Raw genomic sequence first — 21,831 nt, forward strand, 5'->3', positions numbered from 1 at the left:
TTGACCACCATCCAATCAAGACTGCAGCCGCGTGCGCTGGTAATCCAAACTCTGTTGGATAGATGCCATCCCATGCTAACAACATGATAACATAAAGACAGTCTGACGCCGGTCTGCAGCTGAAGGTCTATACCACTCCCTCGGATCCCATGATAATTGTAACAAAGGTCTGCTCTTCCATACCCATAAACGCCAACAGTGTACATTATTTAATGAGAATGCTGGATCCACAACATGGCATTTTCCCAAGGATCCCGCACACGAATAGGGTCTCAATCATCCGATGAACAAGATGTCTCGAAAAAGAATGGAGATTAACACCAACTGAGCTTGAGTACCATCTGTGACTTGATCCAAGCTCACTGCAAACAATATGCAACCAAAGCAACCACAAGTGGGGGTGCAAGTGACGGTAAAAGCCCCCACCAGCAATCATGGGAAGGGAGATCGCTTGTGCCGTGTATCACATCTCGCCAAGGAGAGGAAATTGCATCCTCATTCTCTACAATCCAAGCATGAATCCCTCTACATAGAGAAAACTCATTAGCAAGGAGCAGTGCATTCAAAAACACATGCCCATCTTCATGCCCTGCAGACAGCTGGAAACCTGCACCTCCTCTGACAAACCTGTGAACTCTAGCCAGTCACCTAGAGAGCGCGCTGGACCTGCTGCCATGGGACCCCAGGAAACATGAGGCCGACTACCAACCAAGTGGCCTCTCTGAGTGCTAACCATGGGGTTCCAGACGAGGGGCTGCCGTAGGCGCTCCTCCGTGCACATCGGCTGTCGCTGCTCCAGGCCACGCCGTAAGAGCTCCAAAGAACGAACCAAACTCACAGCGAAGCGGTCTTCCAGTCTCTTGCTCAAACCAACTCGGCGCATCTCTGTAAAGATCCATCTGGTCGAAGGTTGCCAAGGGCCTCCTGACTGAGGCACCCTGGCACGAAGCCTCTGCAACAAGAACTCCTTCAAGGGCTCCTCACCTGGAAGAAGTCCTCTGACTATGAACTTCCCTAGAAGGGCTCTGCTTTGCTGTGCTGGATCAATGATCCCAAGCCCTCCCTGAGAACAAGGAAGCGTGATGACCGACCAAGCCACCTTGGCTCGGGCCATCTGAGTGTCACGTCCTGACCAAAGGAAGTTCCTGATCAGCCTCTCTACCTGGTTGAAACAAGAACTCGAGAAGATCCAGCAGGAAGTGATGTACCACATAGTCGCCAACAGCACCTGGTTGGCAACTACTACTCTACCAGCCAGCGATAGACGTGCTGGGCTCCAATGTAACAGCTTTCTCCTGATGGACAGGAGAAGAGGAGCAATCTGCTGCTTGGGAGACAAGTCCAAACCAACCTGACAACCCAAGTACCGAGCTGCAGTCCCTGGGGGAATCCACCTGAAACCCTCTCCTGGCATCCAATCTGGCACACGAGCACTACCAACCGAGAAAGCCACTGTCTTTCTCCAGTTGATCAGTGCGCCCGATGCACAACAGAAGGTCTCCAGAGCCTGCTCACATCTGTGAAGATTGGCCTTCTGGCCATCTAAGTACAAGGCTGAGTCATCGGCAAACTCAGTGTCCAGTAGCTCCTCTCCCCGAATAGGGAGTGCTAAGCCCCGAAGACCAACCTGCTGTGACACCAAAAATCTGCTCATCGCCTCCGCATAGAATAGAAAGAGAAAGGGGGCAAGAGGACAACCCTGTCTGACCGAGCGTGTGAGCATGAAGCGCTCACCTCTCCCCCCTGCCAAAAGCACCTGACTGTGAGCCTGTCTTTACAAAGATGACGACCCTCTGATCCAAGCATCTGAGAAGCCCATCCTGCGGAGAGTGCCCTCTAGAAAGTCCCAGTCAACTCGGTCGTTTTCCTTCTCAAAATCGAGAAGAAGAATCACAAGGTCCTCACCACGGAGCCCTGCCAAGGCAGAAGCCTCCCAGAAAGTAAAGATGTTGTCAAGGATACTGCGTTCCTTGACAAAAACTGTCTGAGTCCCATGTATAAGGCTCTCTAACAGTGGCTGAATCCTCAAACTCAGAGCCTTGGCAAGAATTTTGTAGGTTGAGTTGAGGATGGTGATGAGGCGCCACTGTCGAATCTCATCCAAGGAGCCACCCTCCTTGGGAATGAGGTAGATCAGGCCCTCACTCATGCTGTCAGGCATCACTCCTGTGTGCAAAATGTACTGAAAAGCACTACAAAGATCTAGGCCAAGCAGGTCCCAGTACTCCAAGAAAAAGCTGGGAGTCAACCCATCCTCACTTGGACAACTACCACGAGGGAGGGCCCTAAGAGCTGTGTGCAGCTCCTCAAGCTGAAGTGGCATCTCTAGCCTCTGGCGCATCTCCTTTGTCACAAGACATGGAATCTGTGCCCAAACCTGCTCCCTGCATGCATCCTGTCGCTATGATTGAGGCTCAGCCGACAGCAACTCACGATAAAAGTCAGTAGCAACTGCACGCATATCCTCGGGCTCACAAGCAACTAACCCATCGGGCCTCCTCAACTGAATGACCTTGGCATGCGAGTGCCGAGGTCCCACTGTCTCAAAAAAAGCACCAGTCACTCTGTCAGCCACCTAAGTCCACCGAGATGCCTGTCGGTGAAAGGCAAACTCATGACGCCTCTCCCTCTGTGCTAGCAAGCTCCCGTCGAGCCTGCTGTAACTGCTCCTCTAACCATGGACTGTCTAGATGCTGCTCCTGCATCCTCTGTAGTGAAGCAATGCCTCGTCTGAGACGCTACTCCGCCTCCCTCGCTGCAGCCCGGCGAGCCAGAGACTCCTGAAGAAAAAAGTGGCTAATCTGAGCTACGCATGAGGCCACTCTGTCTGCAGGTGAGACTTGGCTGTCCATGCCCTCTGTCCAGAGAGCCTCTACCCTCTCTCTGAGTGCTGAGTCCAACAAGACCCTCTCTGGGATGCGAAGCATCGTGCTCCCAATCCTGTGCTTGTCTGCCACCGTGAGGATCACTGGTGCATGGTCCGAGAAGGAAGTCCCTGCCAGGATGCCCACTGAACCCCCCAAGTCACTGAAGTGGTCACTAGTGTAGAAGCGATCTATCCGCGATAGATTCACTCCTGCCACTCTGCGGTCCGATCTAGAGAAGGCAAGACTGTCTGGGGGCCTCACAAAACCAGAGTGCTGCCATGTATCCGAGACCCTCAAAGTCATACAAAACCTCTCCCAAGCTGGCAACTCGACTCCATGCACAGTAGCATGGCTGTCACCAATCCTATCAGAAGGGTCCTCCAACATGTTGAAGTCCCCTCCTATACACCAATGATCCGCCTGCGGCAAAGACTCAACAATCTGTGACCAAAACTCTGCACAAGCACTCGCCACATTGGGCGCATAGATGTTCAGGAAGCCCACAAGGCCACCATGAACTTGCATAGTAATCCACTGAGCCCTGCCTGGCACAATAATCCCTCTGCCCACAATGGCCTGCTGTAATGAGTCCGCAATAGTCATACATACCCCACCCTGGATGCCTCCAGGTCCAAAAGCAGCTGACCAAAAGGTATCATAACGTCCACGCAAAATCTGACCACATCCCCGAATGCGGCTCTCACACAGATGGTGCTCCTGAAGCATAAGGAGAACAATCTCTCCTCCCACAAGGCAACGTTGAAGCTCCTGACGCAATCGGCCCCGTTGTCACTGAAACTGGGGCCCACCTAGTCCCTGCACGTTCCATGAGACGATCCTCATGGGGAGCAAGAGACAACAGATGCTGCCGCAGCAGCAAGACGGGCTATCTTCGAGGCAGGCTTGGATGGGGAGTAATCCGCATCCAAGCGTCTTCTAGATAGGCGTGACTGCAGTGAGTGCCTAGCCCAAGCCCAAGCAGAGCGAGCCGTGCGTAAAGCAACCTCCTCTGTCCAGGAGTCCTCATGAATGTATACATAGCAAGGCAAACATTGCGTATCAGCAAAGAAGTACACCACAATGTGCCTACATCCTGCTGAGTCTGGGGGTGTCACCGCAAACTTGGCCAATGGCCACAAAGTCTGCAGCATATCTGTAACTCCAAGTTCTCCCATGTGGTGAGAGAACTCTAAGACCTGTGCATGCAACCATCCCACCACTGAGTCAAGGGACCACTCTGTCTCGGCCCTACCACAGAGGGGGAAGGAGAAACCAACTGCCGAGTCCAGGGCCTCTGTCCCCCTAGCGGCGAGGAGGAACAAAACATGGACCCTGAAACAGGCTGCCTCATGGTCTGCTACGAAATCGCTGAGAAAACGAGTGAACTGGTAGTCGAAGAAGTCCCAGCGGCGTCGGATGTCAATGCTCGTCAGCCCACGAGGGATGGCTGCAAGGGAGGATGTCTGAATCTGCAGAGGGGGCGGCAAGAAGGGCTGACCCTCTCCTGCTAGGCGACTCGCGGTAAAGGCGCTGCCAAGAGATCTCCTAGCCACTGGAGAGGGACCAGTCTCCTGAGCCGACTCAGGAACTGGAGCAGGAGAGGGGGGGGGGAGAAGGAGCTGGGGAGAGTGGAGGAGAAGAGGGGCGGGATGGGGCGACTGAGGTAGAGGGGTGAGGTGGAGAGGCGACGGGAGCAAAAGGCGGGGAGGATGAGGCAAAGGGGGGGAACTCTAGGGGGGGAGCAACTGTCAAGGGAGAGGACCAAAACGGTTCCCCATGGGAACCCACTACTGCTGAGTAGGCACCTGAGGGCCACTTTGAGTGCCAAGCTGATGCTGTGGCCCCTGGCGTCGGCGGCCACGGGCCTGCTGCCACCCCTCCCCCGCTGGAGCCCCAGCCTCGAAGGGTGGCTCTGCATCTGTACGCTGTGCCGCTGGATGTGGCTGCAGGCCATCCATGGCAGGCTGGGACTGAGGCTGTGGTGCAGGTCGCGGCCTCCTCCGTGGATAGGCCTTCGCTAAATGGCCCATCTGTCGGCAAATGAAGCACTGGTTCGGGAGGCCCGAGTACTCCACACTCTGTCGAAACCAACCCCCACTCACCCGAGGTAAAAGGATAACCTTCAGGAGAGTGTGGGTATCTCTGACCAAAACTCGAACTGAGGGAATGCCAGCCGCCTTGGCAGCTACTGATGCTGCCGTGCGAGGTGTCTCCAGGACAGTCCCAATGGCGAAACCAATCCTGGAAAGAAGTGGTAGGTACTCCCTCTGTAAACCCGTCAAGCAGACCGAGATGGGGATGTCTGCCTCCTCTACTAGAATATCCGAAGCTGGGTCAAAACCATGTCGCCACTGTCGAAAGTGGGCACGTGATGCTCGGATGGCCAGTGGACTCATAGCTATGACCTTGGACGCCATCTCGAAGGACTCAAACTCGATCTGATAGTAACCCCTCCGAGAATCTGGACATCCGAAATCTTTCCCACCTCTGCGAGAAGGCGGGACTGGAGAAGGTCTCGCAGCTCTCCTCTACTAGGTCGGGTGCCGAGAATCTTGCAGATGACCGAGGTCGCCTGCAATCGCTCTACCTCTGCAGAAAGGCTCGCTTGCTCTGTAGGCGAGAGAGCAAGTCGAATGGTGGGCTTAGCGGGGTCGGGCGAGGGGGCTTCTGGCGAGTCCCTCTGTGGCGAAGTTGGAGTCTCCATCTGTGTCTACTGCTGTGGCATAAGAAGGGGACGACGGGAGGGTGCTGCAATTGGGCGTGCCAACACTGCTCCAAGGAGTTGAAACAAATGCCGAAAGTGCCGAACTGCAGGGAGTAACCGAGGAGAAGGACCCCAAACAGGCGGGCGAACGGGCAGAGGCAGGGGGATATAGCGGGCTGCGGCAAGCGGGCAGGCAACGAAAAAAGCTGGGGCCGAGGGCGGTCGGACGGGCTGGGACAGGGGCAGCGCGAGGGGGGGCAACGGGGGCTGAGGGTAGGCGGGAGGGGAGAGGCAGCCAGCGGGAGGGCAAGGCAGCGCTGGGGGGGGGGGGGGGGGGGGGGGGGGGTGCAACGAGGAGTTCATAGCAACAGCGAGCGCGCGTTGTTTTATGGCTCCTGGTTCCGCTTTGTTATGCGTGCTCAATGTGTTATCCCAGGATTATGGCAGGGATTATTTGTCACACTTAAGGGAACGGGTTACTCAGGCAAAGGATGCTTGTAGCAGACTCATGCACTTGGCTAATCATTCTTCTCTTACTGACACTCAAATCACTTCATTCTTCTCTTACTGACACTCAAATCACTGAGTTGTTTTCTGCTCGCGCTATGTTACAGCACAATGATGAGAGGAAATCGGCCAAATGGTAGACTCGAGCTCGTCAACAGGCTTTTGCAGATAAAGGATATGCTTCTAAACAATTTTTCCAGCATTTTCATCATTCCAGGCGGTCTCAAGCTACATGGAGAGTTAAATTACCGTCAGGGGAGTGGACCTCCACTTTCCGTGAGCTAGCACTAGCCTTACACTCTCATTATGGCAAGATTTTTGAGGCCCCTTCTTCTCCCATGCGAGAAGTTTGCCAAGCGCGTCACAAGTTTCTATCGCATGTTACTCCCATTCTTTCAATGCGGCACGCTCAAGACTTGGAAGCTGTTTTCACTGAGTCGGAATTGTATGCCAGCTTGCTTGATTTGGGTTGATGGAGATCTCCAGGTTGGGATGGTCTCTCTGTGGAACTTTTCTTGTCTTTCAGGGATTATTTGAAGTTGCCTCTGTTGTTCATGATGAATACAACTTGGGAACAGCAGGAACTACCCTCCTCTTGGAAAGAAGGTTTGATCAAGCTGATACCTAAGCATGCATTGTGTGAAGAATCCTCTCATTGGCGGCCTATTACACTCATGCCTATGGTATATAAATTAATGGCAAAAATGCTGGCTAACCCACTGAAGTGCTTTCTGCGTGAAGGCTTGCATCAATCTCAATACAGCTTCATTCCACGACGTCAAATTATTGATAACCTCGCAAATGTCATCATTGGTATGCAATATGCAAAATATACTCGACAGGATGTCTTGATCATGCAGGTTGACATTGAAAAGGCATTTGATACTGTTCTTTGGGATTATATTGCAGATACCATGCAACACTTGGAATTTGGGCCTAGGCTATGTCGTGTAGTGTTTTTCTTGTATGCACACAGTACTTCTGCAAGCTTGCTGGATGGATCTCTTACAGAATCTTGGCCTTTGGGACAGTCGGTAAGGCAGGGCTGCCCTCTGAGTGCTTCGCTTTATGCAATCGCTACTGTGGATACAGACAGCGCAGGAGCTGGACACGAAGATGGCTTTCTACAGAGAGCATCTCTTCCAGCTTACGGAGGATGGTTTTGTGACGAGGCCCAAATACATGGACACCCACTTGTCTCATGGGATACGATGTGCTATTGGCCAAATACGCACATCCTCACACCAGCTGCGGATTGAGACTGGGAGATACAGCGGAGTACCACCAGAGGCCAGGACATTCCTCCTATGTGACATCGATTCTGAGACAGAGTTGCACTACACATGCCACTGCCCCGTCTAGTATGAGATACGAGGCCGCTTCCATTGCTTGTTCAGAGAGGGCTTTGGACCATTCTCTAGAGTCATGCGATACGAGGATCAGAGATACCTGGGTTTGTTTTTGCTCGAGCTGCGCAGACACAGAGAGAGCCTGATGAGAGGAGAGGCTAGCCAGTTTCAGAGACAGATCACACACTTCTTTAGAGCTGTCACTGGACACTCGGAGGAGTCACTACCACAGCAGAGCTTGTCGCCTCACACCAAAGGCACACTGATCGACTGAGCGATTGAGCTCGGGAGATCCAGACCCCCACGATTGCGGAGGACTACACAGCATCGACAGAGGCTGCATCAGAGGATTCGGATCACTTTGGCTCAACATGCACGACGCACGGTCAGACTACAGACCGTGGAGGAGATTGATGAGATCCGCTAGCGATCGATGCTGGATCTCCTGTGATCTAGCTATCCCAGCTAGCTGTTTAGCTGCTTAGTTCACACCTAGCAGTTCAGGATTCCATAGTATTTTATTTTGTCATTTTGTCATCTTGTTACTCTGACTTTGTATCAAATCCACCACATTGTAACTTTCTGGTCTCATAGGTCACTCTGGCCTTTTGAAGACGTTAATATAACATTTCACTTCATTTCATTTCTCTCTCTCTCTCTCTCTCTCTCTCTCTCTCTCTCTCTCTCTCTCTCTCTCTCTCTCTCTCTCTCTCCTAGAGATAGAGCTCCATCCCTCCTCAGATACTCCACTACCTACATTCAGTTCAGTTTTGTATCAGTTTTGTTTCATTTGTCTTTCCGATAGACGGATGACATACACACCATGTACATTTGATTTGTCTCATAGGCCGATTTCGGCCTGACATAGACGTTAAAAATCTTTCTTTCTCTCTTTCTCTCTCTCTCTCTCTCTCTCTCTCTCTCTCTCTCTCTCTCTCTCGTCTTGTGCATTGATGTATATGATAGTCTCTAGCTCTCATCTCCCATATCATGTTCACCATGTTTACTCTGTCACCCCTCCCACCTACTCATCAATGTATGACAGACCTAGATTTTAGACTTTGTGTTCATTTTCTATTTTCACAGCTTTCCAGACAGAGGATCAAATGCTATTGGGGTGTAGCTGGTCTCATAGGTCATTTTGGCCTTTCGAAGATGTTTAATATAACACTTCATCTCTTACCCATACCCGATATTAGATTCACCACATGTAACCTTTTGGTCTCATAGGTCATTTTGGCTTTTTGAAGACGTTGATATTACATTGGTTCCTACCAAAGCATACCTCGCCTGAGTAATACAACCTTGCATCTGAATATTTTTGATGGTTTTCTCAACGCTCAGAATTCGTGCTTCCCATAAATAGATATGAAAGTCTGATATTAAGAGAATTAAAGCTAATAGAACAACATTCAAATGGTCAACTCTCGAGAAAAAAAATCATTACAGGCAGATTACTCAAAGTCAAATGAATTTTCAACCTGAAGGGTTTGTGTGAAGTGAGCATAAATAGGTGACCGTGAAACTCCTTCAAGCCTCTTAAGTTCACAAGATACTGCAATATATCGATGCTGAAGATGGAAGAAAACAAATAGAAGAGGAGGGAATGCCAGTAAAAGCCAAGGAATGAGCACTCCTATAAAAATTAAGCTTCCCAAGCTTGAGACAGCAACCTCAAAAAATTGCTGCAGCAAATCAGAAAACAGAAGTTTGGGATGGTGAACACACATTGCAAGTGAACAAGCAGAAATCTTGAAAGACCTGCCTGTGCTGTGATGGGTAAGGTCTCATCCACTAAAGCTTGATCCTTGCTAAACCGGTTTAAGATTCTTCCAGTAACATTCTGCAAAAAGCCAAAATGAAAGAGAATTTCATTTTCCCCTCTCTTCACGTTTAAGACTTGATAATTCTGTTGTGCCCACAGAATGAAATTCCTGATCAAGGAAGTTACAAAAAAGTAATTGCCTGATCAAAGAAGAGCAGTGGTGATCGAAGCACTCTTTCAGCCATCTGGTTATGCATCTGAGTGGCTGCAGACATTGATGCAAGCATATATAGGAGAGCCCTAGATGCAGATAAGAAGGTTGCACCAATTGCAAAACTTGCATAAACCACGAAGTAAATGTCATCCCTCAGCTGATATTCTCTGTCTGTCCATACTCGGAGCCAATAATCGACCATGACACGCACTGCTTGCCCAAAAATGAATACAAAAGTGACAAAGGAAACTAACAGGAGCCTGCAAGACAACACGAAACCATACTCATAAGATTAGCTGAGCCATAGCCTTATGAAAATTTGTTTCAATACCCGTATAAAAAATAATACCGTACTTGGCCAAAACCGGCAAGAAACATTCAAGCTAATAAGGCTGATCCAGACATTATGGTTCAAATTCATAGCCTTTTCAAGACTATGGTAGAACGTTAAAAAATCCATATTTCTAGGGTTCTATGAGTGCTTATCATGTATTATTGTTTGTGTTTATCCAAATAAAATTAGGATGACGAAGAAACAAGCTTACTTGATCTTAAGGAATCGTACATCGCGTGCTTGCTGCTTGCTGCCGCTCGCCCCCCTTCCCTCGCTAGCACCTGTTGCCTCCCCCCTCCCGCCATCGTTAGCTGCCCCTCCCCCCGGCCCTTGCATTGCCAGCAATCATTGCTGTGCGCGCGCTGCCCCCCGCCTTCCCCATGCCTTGCGCTACCCCTCCCTATCCGCCCCTCAGCCCTCTGCCCGCCATTCGCTACCTGCCACTCGCTGCCGCTGCCAGCCCGCTGCCAAGGCGGTTGGCATTCCCTCAGTTCGCGTTCTGGTTAGGGACACCCACACTCTCCCGAAGGTCATCCTACTTCCTCGGGTGAGTGGGGGCTGGTTTAGACAGAGCATGGAGTATTCGGGCCTCCCGAATCAGTGCTTCATTTGTCGACAGATGGGCCATCTTGCGAAGGCCCACGAAGGAGGCCCCGACCTACACCATAGGCCGAGCCCCAGCCTTCAAGGGCTTTGAAGGCTGGCCAGGAGAAGCAGGCAGAGACACAGAGCACACAAGCAGAGCCACCCTCCGAGCCTGGGGCTCCAGTAGAGGAGGGATGGCAACATGTTCGTGGTCAATGATGGCAGGGGCCACAGCGACAGCCTGGCACTCAGAGTAGTCCTCAGGAGCCTGCCCAGCAGTAGTGGGTTCCCACGGGGAATCGATTCTGTCCTCTTCAACAGGACGAGGTCCCTGCTCCAGGCCTTCACCTCAGTTGCACCCTCGACAACCCCCCCCCCGAGTTCCTCCCCTCCTCTTCAGCCCCCCTCCCTCCGCCTCTCCTCCTCGCTCCCCTACCTTTGCAAATCCTCCTTGCCCTTCTCCCCCCCCCAACCCTCCCCCCCCTCGCTCAAGTCCACCAATCGACCCAGGAGGCAAGGCAATCCTCCGCTGCTAGGAGATCTCTTGGCAGCGCCTTTGCCACGAGTCGCTTGGTGAGAGAGGGATAGCCTTTCTTGCGAACCCCTCTTCTGGTTCTGGGTCAAAATGGCTTGCTTGATGACCCATCTCTTGTCATCCTATCATCCTTTGCTACTTTCTTGCTTGAATTCATGGGAGTGTTCGATTAAAGTGAATTCCCTCTTTCATATGTCAACATGAGCTAGTGCAAGTGTGTGTGGGAATGAAATCTCAAAAGTGTGCATGTGTGTGTGTGTGTGTGTTGGGGGGGGGGGGGGGGTTGGGCGCGCGCACGCGCGCACACACACACACACATAGAAATGAAATGTTATATTAACGTCTTCAAAAGGCCAAAGTGACCTATGAGACCAGAAAGTTACAATGTGGTGGATTAGATACAAAGTCAGAGTAACAAGATGACAAAATGACAAAATAAAATACTATGGAATCCTAAACTGCTAGGTGTGAACTAAGCAGCTAATTGGGATAGCTAGATCACAAGAGATCCAGCATCGGTCGCTGGTGGATCTCTTCAATCTCCTCCATGGTCAGTAGTCTGACCGGGCATCGTGCGTGTCATGCCAAAGTGATCCGAATCCTCTGATGTAGCCTCCGTCAATGATGTGTAGTCCTCCGCAGTCGTGGGCGTCTGGATCTCCCCAGCTCGGTCGCTCGGTCGATCAGTGTGCCTCTGGTGTGAGGCGATGAGCTCTGCTGTAGTAGTAGCTCCTCCGGGTGTCCAGTGGCAGCTCTAAAGAAGTCTGTAATCTGTCTCTGAGACTGGCTAGCCTCTCCTCTCATCAAGCTCTCTCTGTGTCTGAGCAGCTCGAGCAAAAATAGACCCAGGCATTTGGAGAGTGTTCCAAAGCCCTCTCTGAACAAGCAATGGAAGCGGCCTCGTATCTCATAGTAGACGGGGCAGTGGCATGTGTAGTGCAACTTTGTCTCAGGCTCGATGTCACACAGGGAGCATATCCTGGCCTCTACTGGTACTCCGCTGTATCTCCCAGTCTCGATCCGCAGCTGGTGTGAAGATGTGCGTATCTGGCCAATAGCACATCGTATCCCATGAGACAAGCGGGTGTCCATGTATCTGGGCCTCGTCACAAAACCGTCCTCCGTAAGCTGGAGGAGATGCTCTCTGTAGAAAGCCATCTTCGTGCCCAGCTCCTGTGCTGGCTGTATCCATGTCCTCCTGGTGTCTAGCTGAGTCAGGTCCTGGTGGATGAGCCTGGTGATCTCAGACTGTGTCAGAGTCAGAGGGTGCATCCAGTGAGTATAGGAAGGGAGGCAATCTGTCTATGCTGAACCCATGCGCCTGAAACCATGATGTCATCTCCCCATACCAACATGCTGTATCTCCCTGCATGGCTAACTATCGAGAGGACTCAAGTGCAAGGCGGGAATATCTGTCTCTAGGAAGTTCCCACATGCGGTGTATGAAGGAGACAGATCTGGTGAGCGCTCAACCACTAGTGGGGGGGAAGCTAGCTTTGCCCGGACAATAGCACGTGGTACTGAAGCCTTAGCTCTAATGATCCGCGAGATCATATAAACCAGAGGCTTCTCCATGTCCCCCCATCCATCAGTGCGGCATGTCCTCCCGTGATGATCCAATGAAGGTCCCCAAATCTTAGCTCCATAAAGCAATGCAGAAGCCACCAAAGTGTCAAAGAGCCAGAGCTTCGTCTGAGGCTCCTGAAACTGAACAACTGAACCTATGAACACATCCTTTCCAATCTACCCAATGCTGCATGGGCTCTGGTCAATCTAGTCTCTGCTGCCCTCCTCAATGAAAGTGCTGGCCCACAAAAACCACTCCAAGGTAAGTGTAAGCATCTGGTATACTCCACTGTCTCCTGGCCGAGAAAGAAAGAAAGAAAGAAAGATTTTTAACGTCTATGTCAGGCCGAAATCGGCCTATGAGACAAATCAAATGTACATGGTGTGTATGTCATCCGTCTATCGGAAAGACAAATGAAACAAAACTGATACAAAACTGAACTGAATGTAGGTAGTGGAGTATCTGAGGAGGGATGGAGCTCTATCTCTAGGGGTATATGCATGTCTATATGCTCAATGTAGTACAATCATGGGAATGCATCAAGCTATCTAGCTCCATCCTGTACTAATGGGGGGATGTAAGATGTGGTACATGGGCGGGGCTGGTGCCAAGGCTACCCGGATGAAAGCTGTCGGGTCGGCCCTCATCTGAGCTACTCGCTCCTCAGTGGCACGGCGCTCCCAGGCTCGGATCTCCTCGATCTGTCGGTGGTGGGAGCTCGCGCCCCTGTAGCCTGTGACTCGTGGTCGCCGTCTAGCTCGGCTCACCTCTGCCTGTGGGAGTGTCACTCCCCTCTGAGTGTCTGGTGAGGGAGGGGCGGCAATCCTCTGAAAGAAGTCTGTGAGCTGCGACTGTCTCCCCTCTGTCTGTGTAGCTGTGTGTGGCTGTAGTAGTGAGTCCCGATGGCTCTGTATCTCTAGTAAGAAACGTCCGAGCTGTCTCTGATCGAGAGAGAGAGAGAGAGAGAGAGAGAGAGAGAGAGAGAGAGAGAGAGAGAGAGAGCGCTTGCATGTGTGTTGGCTGTGTGTGTGCATTGGCGAAGGGACCCACTTCTAAGCTGCCCCCCTTCTTGCTTCTATGAAGCTAGCCCCTTGCTTAAGCAAGCCGGCTGCTGCAATTAATTAATCAAAAGCTTAGATTAAAGGGGCAGCGTACCACGCAGCAGCAAGAAGAGGACCCAAAGTGACGTGCGACACACTACGTGGGCTGAGAGAGAGAGAGAGAGAGAGAGAGAGAGAGAGAGAGAGAGAGAGAGTGTTATATCCTAGGTATGGGTGCACATCTATATGCTCAAGGAAGTATAATCATGAAGTGCATCAAGCTGACTACCTCCATCCTATAGCAAACTAGGCGTGTAAGATTTGGCACATGGGTGAGAAGAAGAAGAAGAAGAGAGAGTTTTAACGTCGTAGGAAACTATCCCAAGAGACCTTAAAGATCTAGCTGACGAGGAGTTGAACTCAAGACATGTTATTCAAGAGGGAAATGGCATAACCAATCTACCACACTTGGGTGATAGAAAGGTTATACCATTTTCCTCTTTTTATTAGCGCACACACACACACCCCCACACACACACCCGAGAAGAAGAGAGTTTTAACGTCGTAGGAAACTATCCCAAGAGACCTTAAAGATCTAGCGGACGAGGAGTTGAACTCAAGACATGTTATTCAAGAGGGAAATGGCATAACCAATCTACCACACTTGGGTGATAGAAAGGTTATACCATTTTCCTCTTTTTATTAGCGCACACACACACACCCCCACACACACACCCGAGAAGAAGAGAGTTTTACCAAGAGACCTTAAAGATCTAGCCGACGAGGAGTTGAACTCAAGACATGTTATTCAAGAGAGAGAGAGAGAGAGAGAGAGAGAGAGAGAGAGAGAGAGAGAGAGACCCTCCTGATGCCTTTGCATAGGCAATCACAGATGATGCTCGTACGTTGCCAATAACTCTGTCTTCTTTTATTGTAGATCTTCCGTTCTCATTTTCTCGTGTGAGGTCAAAAGGGTCTGGCTTATTAGTAAGTCTTTCCTCAGATAATTTCCTCATACCCTTCACTCCAGCATGCATCAACGCATCAATATCTGTTTGTTCTGTCTGATACAAGAGATTGGTTGAAGTATCCATGATGAAATTTCCTTCAAGCCCCTTATCCTCTTTCAGGGATCCATACTCCATAACATAAACACGATCACAGACTTCAAGAGCTGTTTTGTTATGAGTGACTAAGATAACAGTTCTCCCTTTCAAAACACCAGTAAGAACATGGGTAATCAAATGCTTTGCCGTAGGAGCATCCACTGCAGCCAAAGGGTCATCCAAAAAGACGACAGGAGCTGTACTGTAGCATGCTCGGGCCAGACTTATACGTGCTTTCTGCCCTCCACTCAAATTGATTCCCTTGTCACCCTGCAAACCATGCAGTGTTTTAAATAATATTTTGACACATTCAAAAGCCCACAAACATGTAAACAAGTCAAAGATATTAATTCCAAATTCTGACATGAGCAAGGGTAAGAGTATATTTCCAAAGCAGGAAAACAAAACAAACAGAAAAGCAAAAAAACAGTTTTTTCGATTTTCAAATTTATCATCCAATTTGAACATAGTTGAGACTACTAAAATTGTGGATGTCGCTTATTGATAGGGAATGAATTATCTGAGAGGGAAATGTTGACTTGCTTTGGGTACAGGTTTTGCTTCGTATCCTCTGCTCATTGACTTAGCAACAAATCAAACCTGTTCCATCTGATCCTGTCACAGGACGAGGCACCACGTGCCAACGGAGAAAGAGCAGACTAAACAACTTTAAGCACTTCAAATAACAACTGAACTGAAAGAGATGGAGAGTGCATGACACACGAGATGGGGAGTGGCGGAGCTCCACCCCAAGAAAGCACTGGCCCCAAATGTTGGCGCCCCTTTCGATATTTCTTTATATTGCTTCAACTGAGTACAATGCCGTACTCCAATCCCTGCACCTTCACATTGAAGCATGCCAGAGAATGAGCCCTCTGTACATATTTAAAGGCCCTTGGCCTTGAAAAGCAGTTCCATAAAAAGCAGTCAAACTCAAACGTAGCTGTCCCAAAAGCACTAGCGCCAAAAGCTGCAAGCGCGTTTTGCGGAAATCAATACAGCTGCCACTTCTGCATGTCAACGTGAAATCCGAGATTCCGTACAAGCTGCCACATCATCAGTTTTTACGCTTTGTGTGTGTGAGTGTGTATGTGTGTGTGTGAGAGAGAGAGAGAAACAGCGTCTGTGTGTGTCAGCAACACCTGCACGAACCCTAAAACACAGAGGCGAGCAGCAGTCGCTGTCACGAACCCTAAAAACAGCGCCAACAGTTCTTCGCGAACCCTAAAACAAAGGCGAAGACTGTTCCCGTGACGTGCGCGCGCGAGCGCGTGTGTGGGTTGACGCCTGCTGTGCCAACGCCTTGACAGTCGGGCAGCAGTGTTAGGGTTTCGACAGCAAGATAGGGTTTCACAGTCAAGCAGCAGCGAGTTAGGGGTTCACAGTGGAACAACAAAGCGTGAAGGTCTGGGAACTGGCAGCTTGGGTGTGCGCGCGGTGTCCCACCAGAGAATTCCCTGCGGCCTCCCTCAACTCTATGCCATCTGCAGTTCAAGCTTTGCCTTGACAGCTTGCTTTCGACGTAGGTTCTGTACATCTTTAGGTTTTTCAGTTTGATTAAACTTTTCAAGCAACAGGTTCTTGTACAGCCAGCTTGTGTGTGTCTGTCGGTGTTATAACAGTCAAATATCCAAAAACTCAAAAAAAAAAAAGTATGTGTATGTGTGGGAGTTTCACATGGATTCGGCCGAGTAGTGTATATACAAGCGCCGGAAGGCCATGGAATCTTCGGATATGGATGCTTTAAGCCTTATCAAAGAATGTTTGCATGAGGATTTCGAGGATGCTCGTCAAGCCTGGGAAGGATCCGCTCCTGACATGGAAGTGCGCATTCCTATACAGGAGCTTATGGATCCCGTTGCTCAATATGTGCTCAACGCGGTGATTCTTTTTTTCCCGGGAAGAATGCCTACGGCTCAGGATCTAGGCCAATGGGTTGATTTCCTGCTCAAACGGCAAGCAGTCCGAGGGGTTTACTTCGGCGCGCGCGGGTTCTTTGAAGTCTTGTTGGCCGACATGCATGCTCAGGACGCTTTGCTTGAACTGTCTCCTCTTTTCTTTAATACGCAGATGACTCATGTACTGCCCTGGCCTCTCACCAAGGACTATCAAAGTCTCATTCGTCACAAGTGTCCTGCTTGGGTTGAGGTGGTCGATTTTCCTCGCACCTGGCGTCACTTCCTTCCTTTGCTTGCTGCTCAGTTGGGCAAAATCATTTGCCCTCCGAAGCTGGACGCAAATACAAACCGTTTTTGTATTCTGTGGGACACAGATATTCCCACACCAGGAGGTATTTCCATTGATTCTAGGGATGCAGTGGCTGGCAAGCGTCCATTTAAGCTTAAGTGGGGTAAGTTTGCAAACTCTTGTTTCCGATGTGGCAAATTCGGCCATATGCAGTCCGAATGTCCGGAACCCAACCTGCAACCACCGCCTTCAGCTGTTCCTACTCCTCAACCCCACTCAAATTCGAAATCTTCTGCTGACGTTCAAACCAAAGGTGTTTCAACCTCCTCTTCGACAGCAGGGGTGAATAAAGGCAAGGGGAAACAACTCCAATTGTCTGCACTTTCTACCTCTCCGAATATTAAAGACAAAGGCAAAGAACCCGCTTCAACGTCCCAAGCTTGGATGTTGCCCAAGAAACCCGTTAAAGCTGCTACAGCCCGTATTTCGGCATCTTCTTGTAATTATGTGCCCCCTCTAAAGAATGTTGCTCAAAAAAAGCTCCCTTGTAATGACAACACGTCTTTGGCTGAAGCCTGGGACAAGGTGGTCCGTTCTTATAAGGAAGTTGTTACAGGCGAAGCCTCTTCATCGCAAGGTGCTTTTACTTTCAATCTTCCAAGTCCAGGTCTTGACCCACCTCCTCAGGTGATTGCAGCCAGGGAGGATGTGTCGATGGGCACTAGTACTTGAGTTTTTTCCCATTTTCTCATTTCCTCGCCCACTGTATATACCATATCAGAATGCATAGTTCTTTGAAGTGCATCTCCTATAATGTGCGTGGGTTATGCAATCACGACAAGTGGCGGTTAACCTGGCACTATGTACATACATGTCAAGCAAATATTGTGGTTCTTTAGGAGCATAACCAGCATTAATTTGCAGGACAGACCTCTTACCTTGCAGGCTACTGGATAGCTTATGCAGGCTCGACCGGCTATTCTAGTGTGCTTATACTTGTTCGACACGAACTCTTCCCGACCTTGGTTTTTAATGACCCAGCTGGGAGATGGATGGTCATCCAATGTATTGTTAATGGAGAAGTTTTTGAATTTGGAGGCTTATATGCATACACAGCTTCTGCAGATAGGGCACGGTTGTGGAGTGCTATCTCCTCTTATTGTTGGCGTTCTAATGCATTTCTTTGTGGGGACTTTAATAATGCACCTAACCATACAGATAATACTACTGGGCATTCTCACATGCTTCATACGGAACGGCAATCGTGGGATCAATTTATGATGACATGTAATGGACTTGACTTGTGGCCCCTATCGCATGCTACTGATCCAGGATTCACTTTTCAACATAATGCTCAATTTATGTATCGCGCTCGGCTTGATCGCTGGTATCTTTTTCACATGCAACAATATGATAACTTTGTTTGCGAGTTGAAGATTGATTATGCTATGTGTCTTTCGGATCATTTTCCTATATGCTTGAAGCTTTGTTTTGGCTCTTTTGATGCCAATGATCGCCTGCCCAAGAAGAGGCTATTGCATGTCAATAATGCTTATCTCAAGCATGAGCCTTTTCGGGCTATGATTGTGGATATCATCCCGCCTTTGATCTCCCAGTTGTATGTTGATATGGACATAGCCTGGTTCCGCTTTGTTATGCGTGTTCAATGTGTTATCCAGGATTATGGTAGGGATTATTTGTCACAATTCAGGGAACAGGTTACTCAGGCAAAGGATGCTTGTAGCAGACTAATGCACTTGGCAAATCATTCTTCTCTTACTGACACTCAAGTGACTGAGTTGTTTTCTGCTCGCGCTGTGTTATGGCACAATGATGAGAGGAAATTGGCCAAATGGCAAACTCGAGCTCGACAACAAGCTTTTGCAGATAAAGGCTGTTCTTCTAAACAATTTTTCCGGCATTTGCAATACTCCAGGCAGTCTCAAGCTATATGAAGAGTTGAATTACCGTCAGGGGAATGGACCTCTACTTTACAAGAGCTAGTACTCGCCTTACATTCTCATTATGGAAAGATTTTTGAGGCCCCTTCTTCTCCCACGAGCGCTGCATGTCGAGCGCGTCGCATGTTTCTATCCCATGTTACTCCCATCCTCTCGATGCGGCAGGCTCAAGACTTGGAGGCTGTTTTCACTGAGCCAGAATTGCATGCCAGCTTGCTTGATTTGGGTCGATGGAGGGCTCCTGGTTGGGATGGCCTCTCTGTAGAATTTTTCTTGTCCTTCTGGGATTATTTGAAGATGCCTCTGTTGTTCATGATGAATATAGCTTGGATACAGCAGGAATTGCCCTCCTCTTGGAAAGAAGGTTTGCTCAAGCTGATACCTAATCATGCATTGTGCGAAGAATTCTCTCATTGGCGGCCTATTACACTTATGCCTGTGGTATATAAATTAATGGCCAAAATGCTAGCTAACCGACTCAAGTGCTTTTTGCATGAAGGCTTGCATCAATCTCAATACGGATTCATTCCACGACGTCAAATTACTGATAACCTCGCGAATGTCATCATTGGTATGGAATATGCAAAATACACTCGACAGGATGTATTGGTCATGCAGGTTGACATTGAAAAGGCCTTTGATACTGTGCTTTGGGATTATATTGCGGGCACCATGCAACACTTGGGATTTGGGTCTAGGATATCCCGTGTCGTGCTGCTCTTGTATGCACATAGCACTTCTGTGGGTTTGCTGGATGGATTTCTTACAGAATCTTGGCCTTTGGGACGGTCGGTGAGACGGGGCTGCCCTTTGAGTGCTATGCTCTATGCGATTGCCACTCACCCCTTGTTTATGTATTTGGATTCCTTGACTTCCAGTGGCAGGCTACATGGCCTATGTTTACCTTCGGGACAGCAATTTGCTGGTCAGGCTTATGCGGATGACTCTTTGTTTATGCCTCGTAACCACTATGAGGATGTACAACAAATTATGCATACTGTTGACTTGTTTGGATTGGTGGCAGGTCTCAAAGTTAACTTTAGTAAATCCAAGCTATTGCCTCTGAAGGAGTGTGACTGGCATCGGATATTATGGCCTGGGGAGATTGTTTCTCCACATGTTTTGGTTCGTCATTTGGGTTATCCGTTGGGTTGGAATGTATCGGCTATGCAAAAACTAGATTGGGTGCTCCAACGTCTACATCCCAAGTTAAATTATTGGAAACTGTCCACGTGGCCACTTCATGTACGTCTCAGGATTGTCCAATGCATCCTTGTGGCTTATGTGCACTTTTACTTGCCTTTGTTATCCTGGCCTCGGTTGCGCTTGCAGTCCCTCATGTCCAATATTTTAGAGCATTTTTGGCGGACCTCGTCTACCAAGAAGGGTCTTCGGCTTCTCTCTATGGACAAGCTGTGTTCTCCCAAGCGGCTTGGAGGGTTAAATATTTTGGACTTGCGACGTTATCTTTTGGCCCGGAAAGCTATGCTGTTGCCTGTCTTGGTGGAGCAGCAGCAACCCTGGACTCTCATGGTCACACATTTGTGTGCACACATTGTCACCCCATCTTTTGGTCATTGGCAATTGACTTATTGGGATGTTGTTTTTGGGAAGCTTGAAGGACACATTCCTGGATGTCCCTTTACTTCTTCTCTCATTGTTGATTGGAAAGTTGTCACTTCGCATTTGGCTTGGAATGGTCGACCAGCAACTGCAGGTAATTCTCTTCGTTTGGAGAGTCTGCATTTGAGCAGGGCCTTCGCTTTCACTTTGGTTCAGCGGTGTCCTTGCCAAGCATATTTTTTTTCCCAAAAAGGAATCTGTCAGGTGCTGGATGGCTCGGGTTATGTTATTTCGTTCGCTGATGCAGTGTCCCGCTTTCGGTTGGGTCCTCACTATTCTTCTCTTTGGCGGAGAATTCAAAGGATGCTTGTTGATTACTCACCCATTCCTCCTTTGGATGTGGACTCTCGCTTCTCTGATTGGAATCTGGCTACGACTAGATTGGACTGCATCTCAACTGGCAGTGTATATGCCATCCTTCAGTCTGATATATGGATTGTGCATCATGGTAATCGGTTGTGGTTGCTCTCCGAGTCATCCTTGTGGTGGCAACACACAATGTCTCGTATTTCGCAGAGTCATCTACCTTTGAAGGAACGGGTTTTCTTGTGGCGCTGCTTGGTGAGAGCTCTACATGTTGTTGGCAGTGTGTTGCATACTCGGCATATTTCACCTCCCCACTGCCCCAGATGCCTTGAAGCTGAGGAGACCGTGCCACACTTGTTATGGCGTTGTCGCCACTCTAGAGCCTTCATTCGGCAAGTGTCGACTGCTCTTCGACTGCGTTTTCCTCCCGGCTCTTTTCATAGACGCTTTTGGCTTTTTGGAGTGCTTCGGCCATCGCATTCTCAGTTTGCCGTGTTCTTCACTTGGGTCAGATTTTGGACCCTATGGACTATCTGGCACCATCGGAGCTCCTTAATGTTCCACAGCACCTATGTTGACCCCTTCCGCTATTTCAAATCATTTCTTGGTGAAGCACTACATTTTGCTCATGATGTTGGAGACATCACTCTTGATGCCTACAGGATTTACTTTGACTGTTTCTAGCTTTCGGAGCCTTATAGTGCTCAGATTTTTGTATCCCTTTCGTGGGTTTTCCTCGTTTTGAGGTTTCCCACTTGTAAAGTAATCAAAGCAGATTTACAAAAAAAAAAAAGTGTTTGTGTGTGTGTTGGCCCCGCGTTAATTTTTAATGTCTTTAGGTCACATAGGCCCCATTGGACGGGGTCCCACAAGTTGGTGGGAACTCTTCTTTAAAAATAGGCCACTTGGCAAGATTTAGCAAGTTGGTAAAACTTCTTTTGCTGCTTCTGCTTCTTCACTTAGAGTTTAGGCCCCTCGGCCGGGATCTGCAGGTTGGCTCCGTTCTTCAGTGGCTTGATACATAGCAGTTTGTGACATCCTTCTTGAAAGAAAGTAATCGGCCGCGATTACACCATATCTGCAAAACAACTCAAGTTAGCTCAAAAATTTTCGACGGTCATTCCGAGGGACAATCAGTTTTCTCATTCCAGATCGGAGATCTTGATTTCCTGGGTCGTTGG

The 21,831-nt window shown here is 49.2% G+C and overlaps 1 protein-coding gene across 6 annotated transcripts in view; it reads right to left on the reverse strand.

Moving 5' to 3' along the window:
* LOC147435828 (uncharacterized) overlaps positions 1-21,831 on the reverse strand; it is a 168,221-nt gene that overhangs the window by 47,845 nt on the left and 98,545 nt on the right. For 5 of the 6 annotated variants that reach the window (XM_086488749.1, XM_086488751.1, XM_086488750.1 and 2 more), the window contains 4 exons: positions 14,329-14,843; positions 9,393-9,666; positions 9,193-9,270; positions 8,909-9,112 (listed from right to left, as the gene is read on the reverse strand). In XM_086488749.1, coding sequence (XP_086344875.1) covers positions 8,909-9,112; positions 9,193-9,270; positions 9,393-9,666; positions 14,329-14,843 — 1,071 coding nt within the window. Of the gene's footprint in view, positions 1-8,908; positions 9,113-9,155; positions 9,271-9,392; positions 9,667-14,328; positions 14,844-21,831 lie in introns of all 6 variants that reach the window. The other variant, XM_086488752.1, reaches the window with a different exon arrangement.

This window comes from Adiantum capillus-veneris, chromosome 18 (assembly GCF_014529385.1).
Source record: "Adiantum capillus-veneris isolate H3 chromosome 18, ASM1452938v2, whole genome shotgun sequence".
Classification (NCBI taxonomy): Eukaryota; Viridiplantae; Streptophyta; class Polypodiopsida; order Polypodiales; family Pteridaceae; genus Adiantum; species Adiantum capillus-veneris.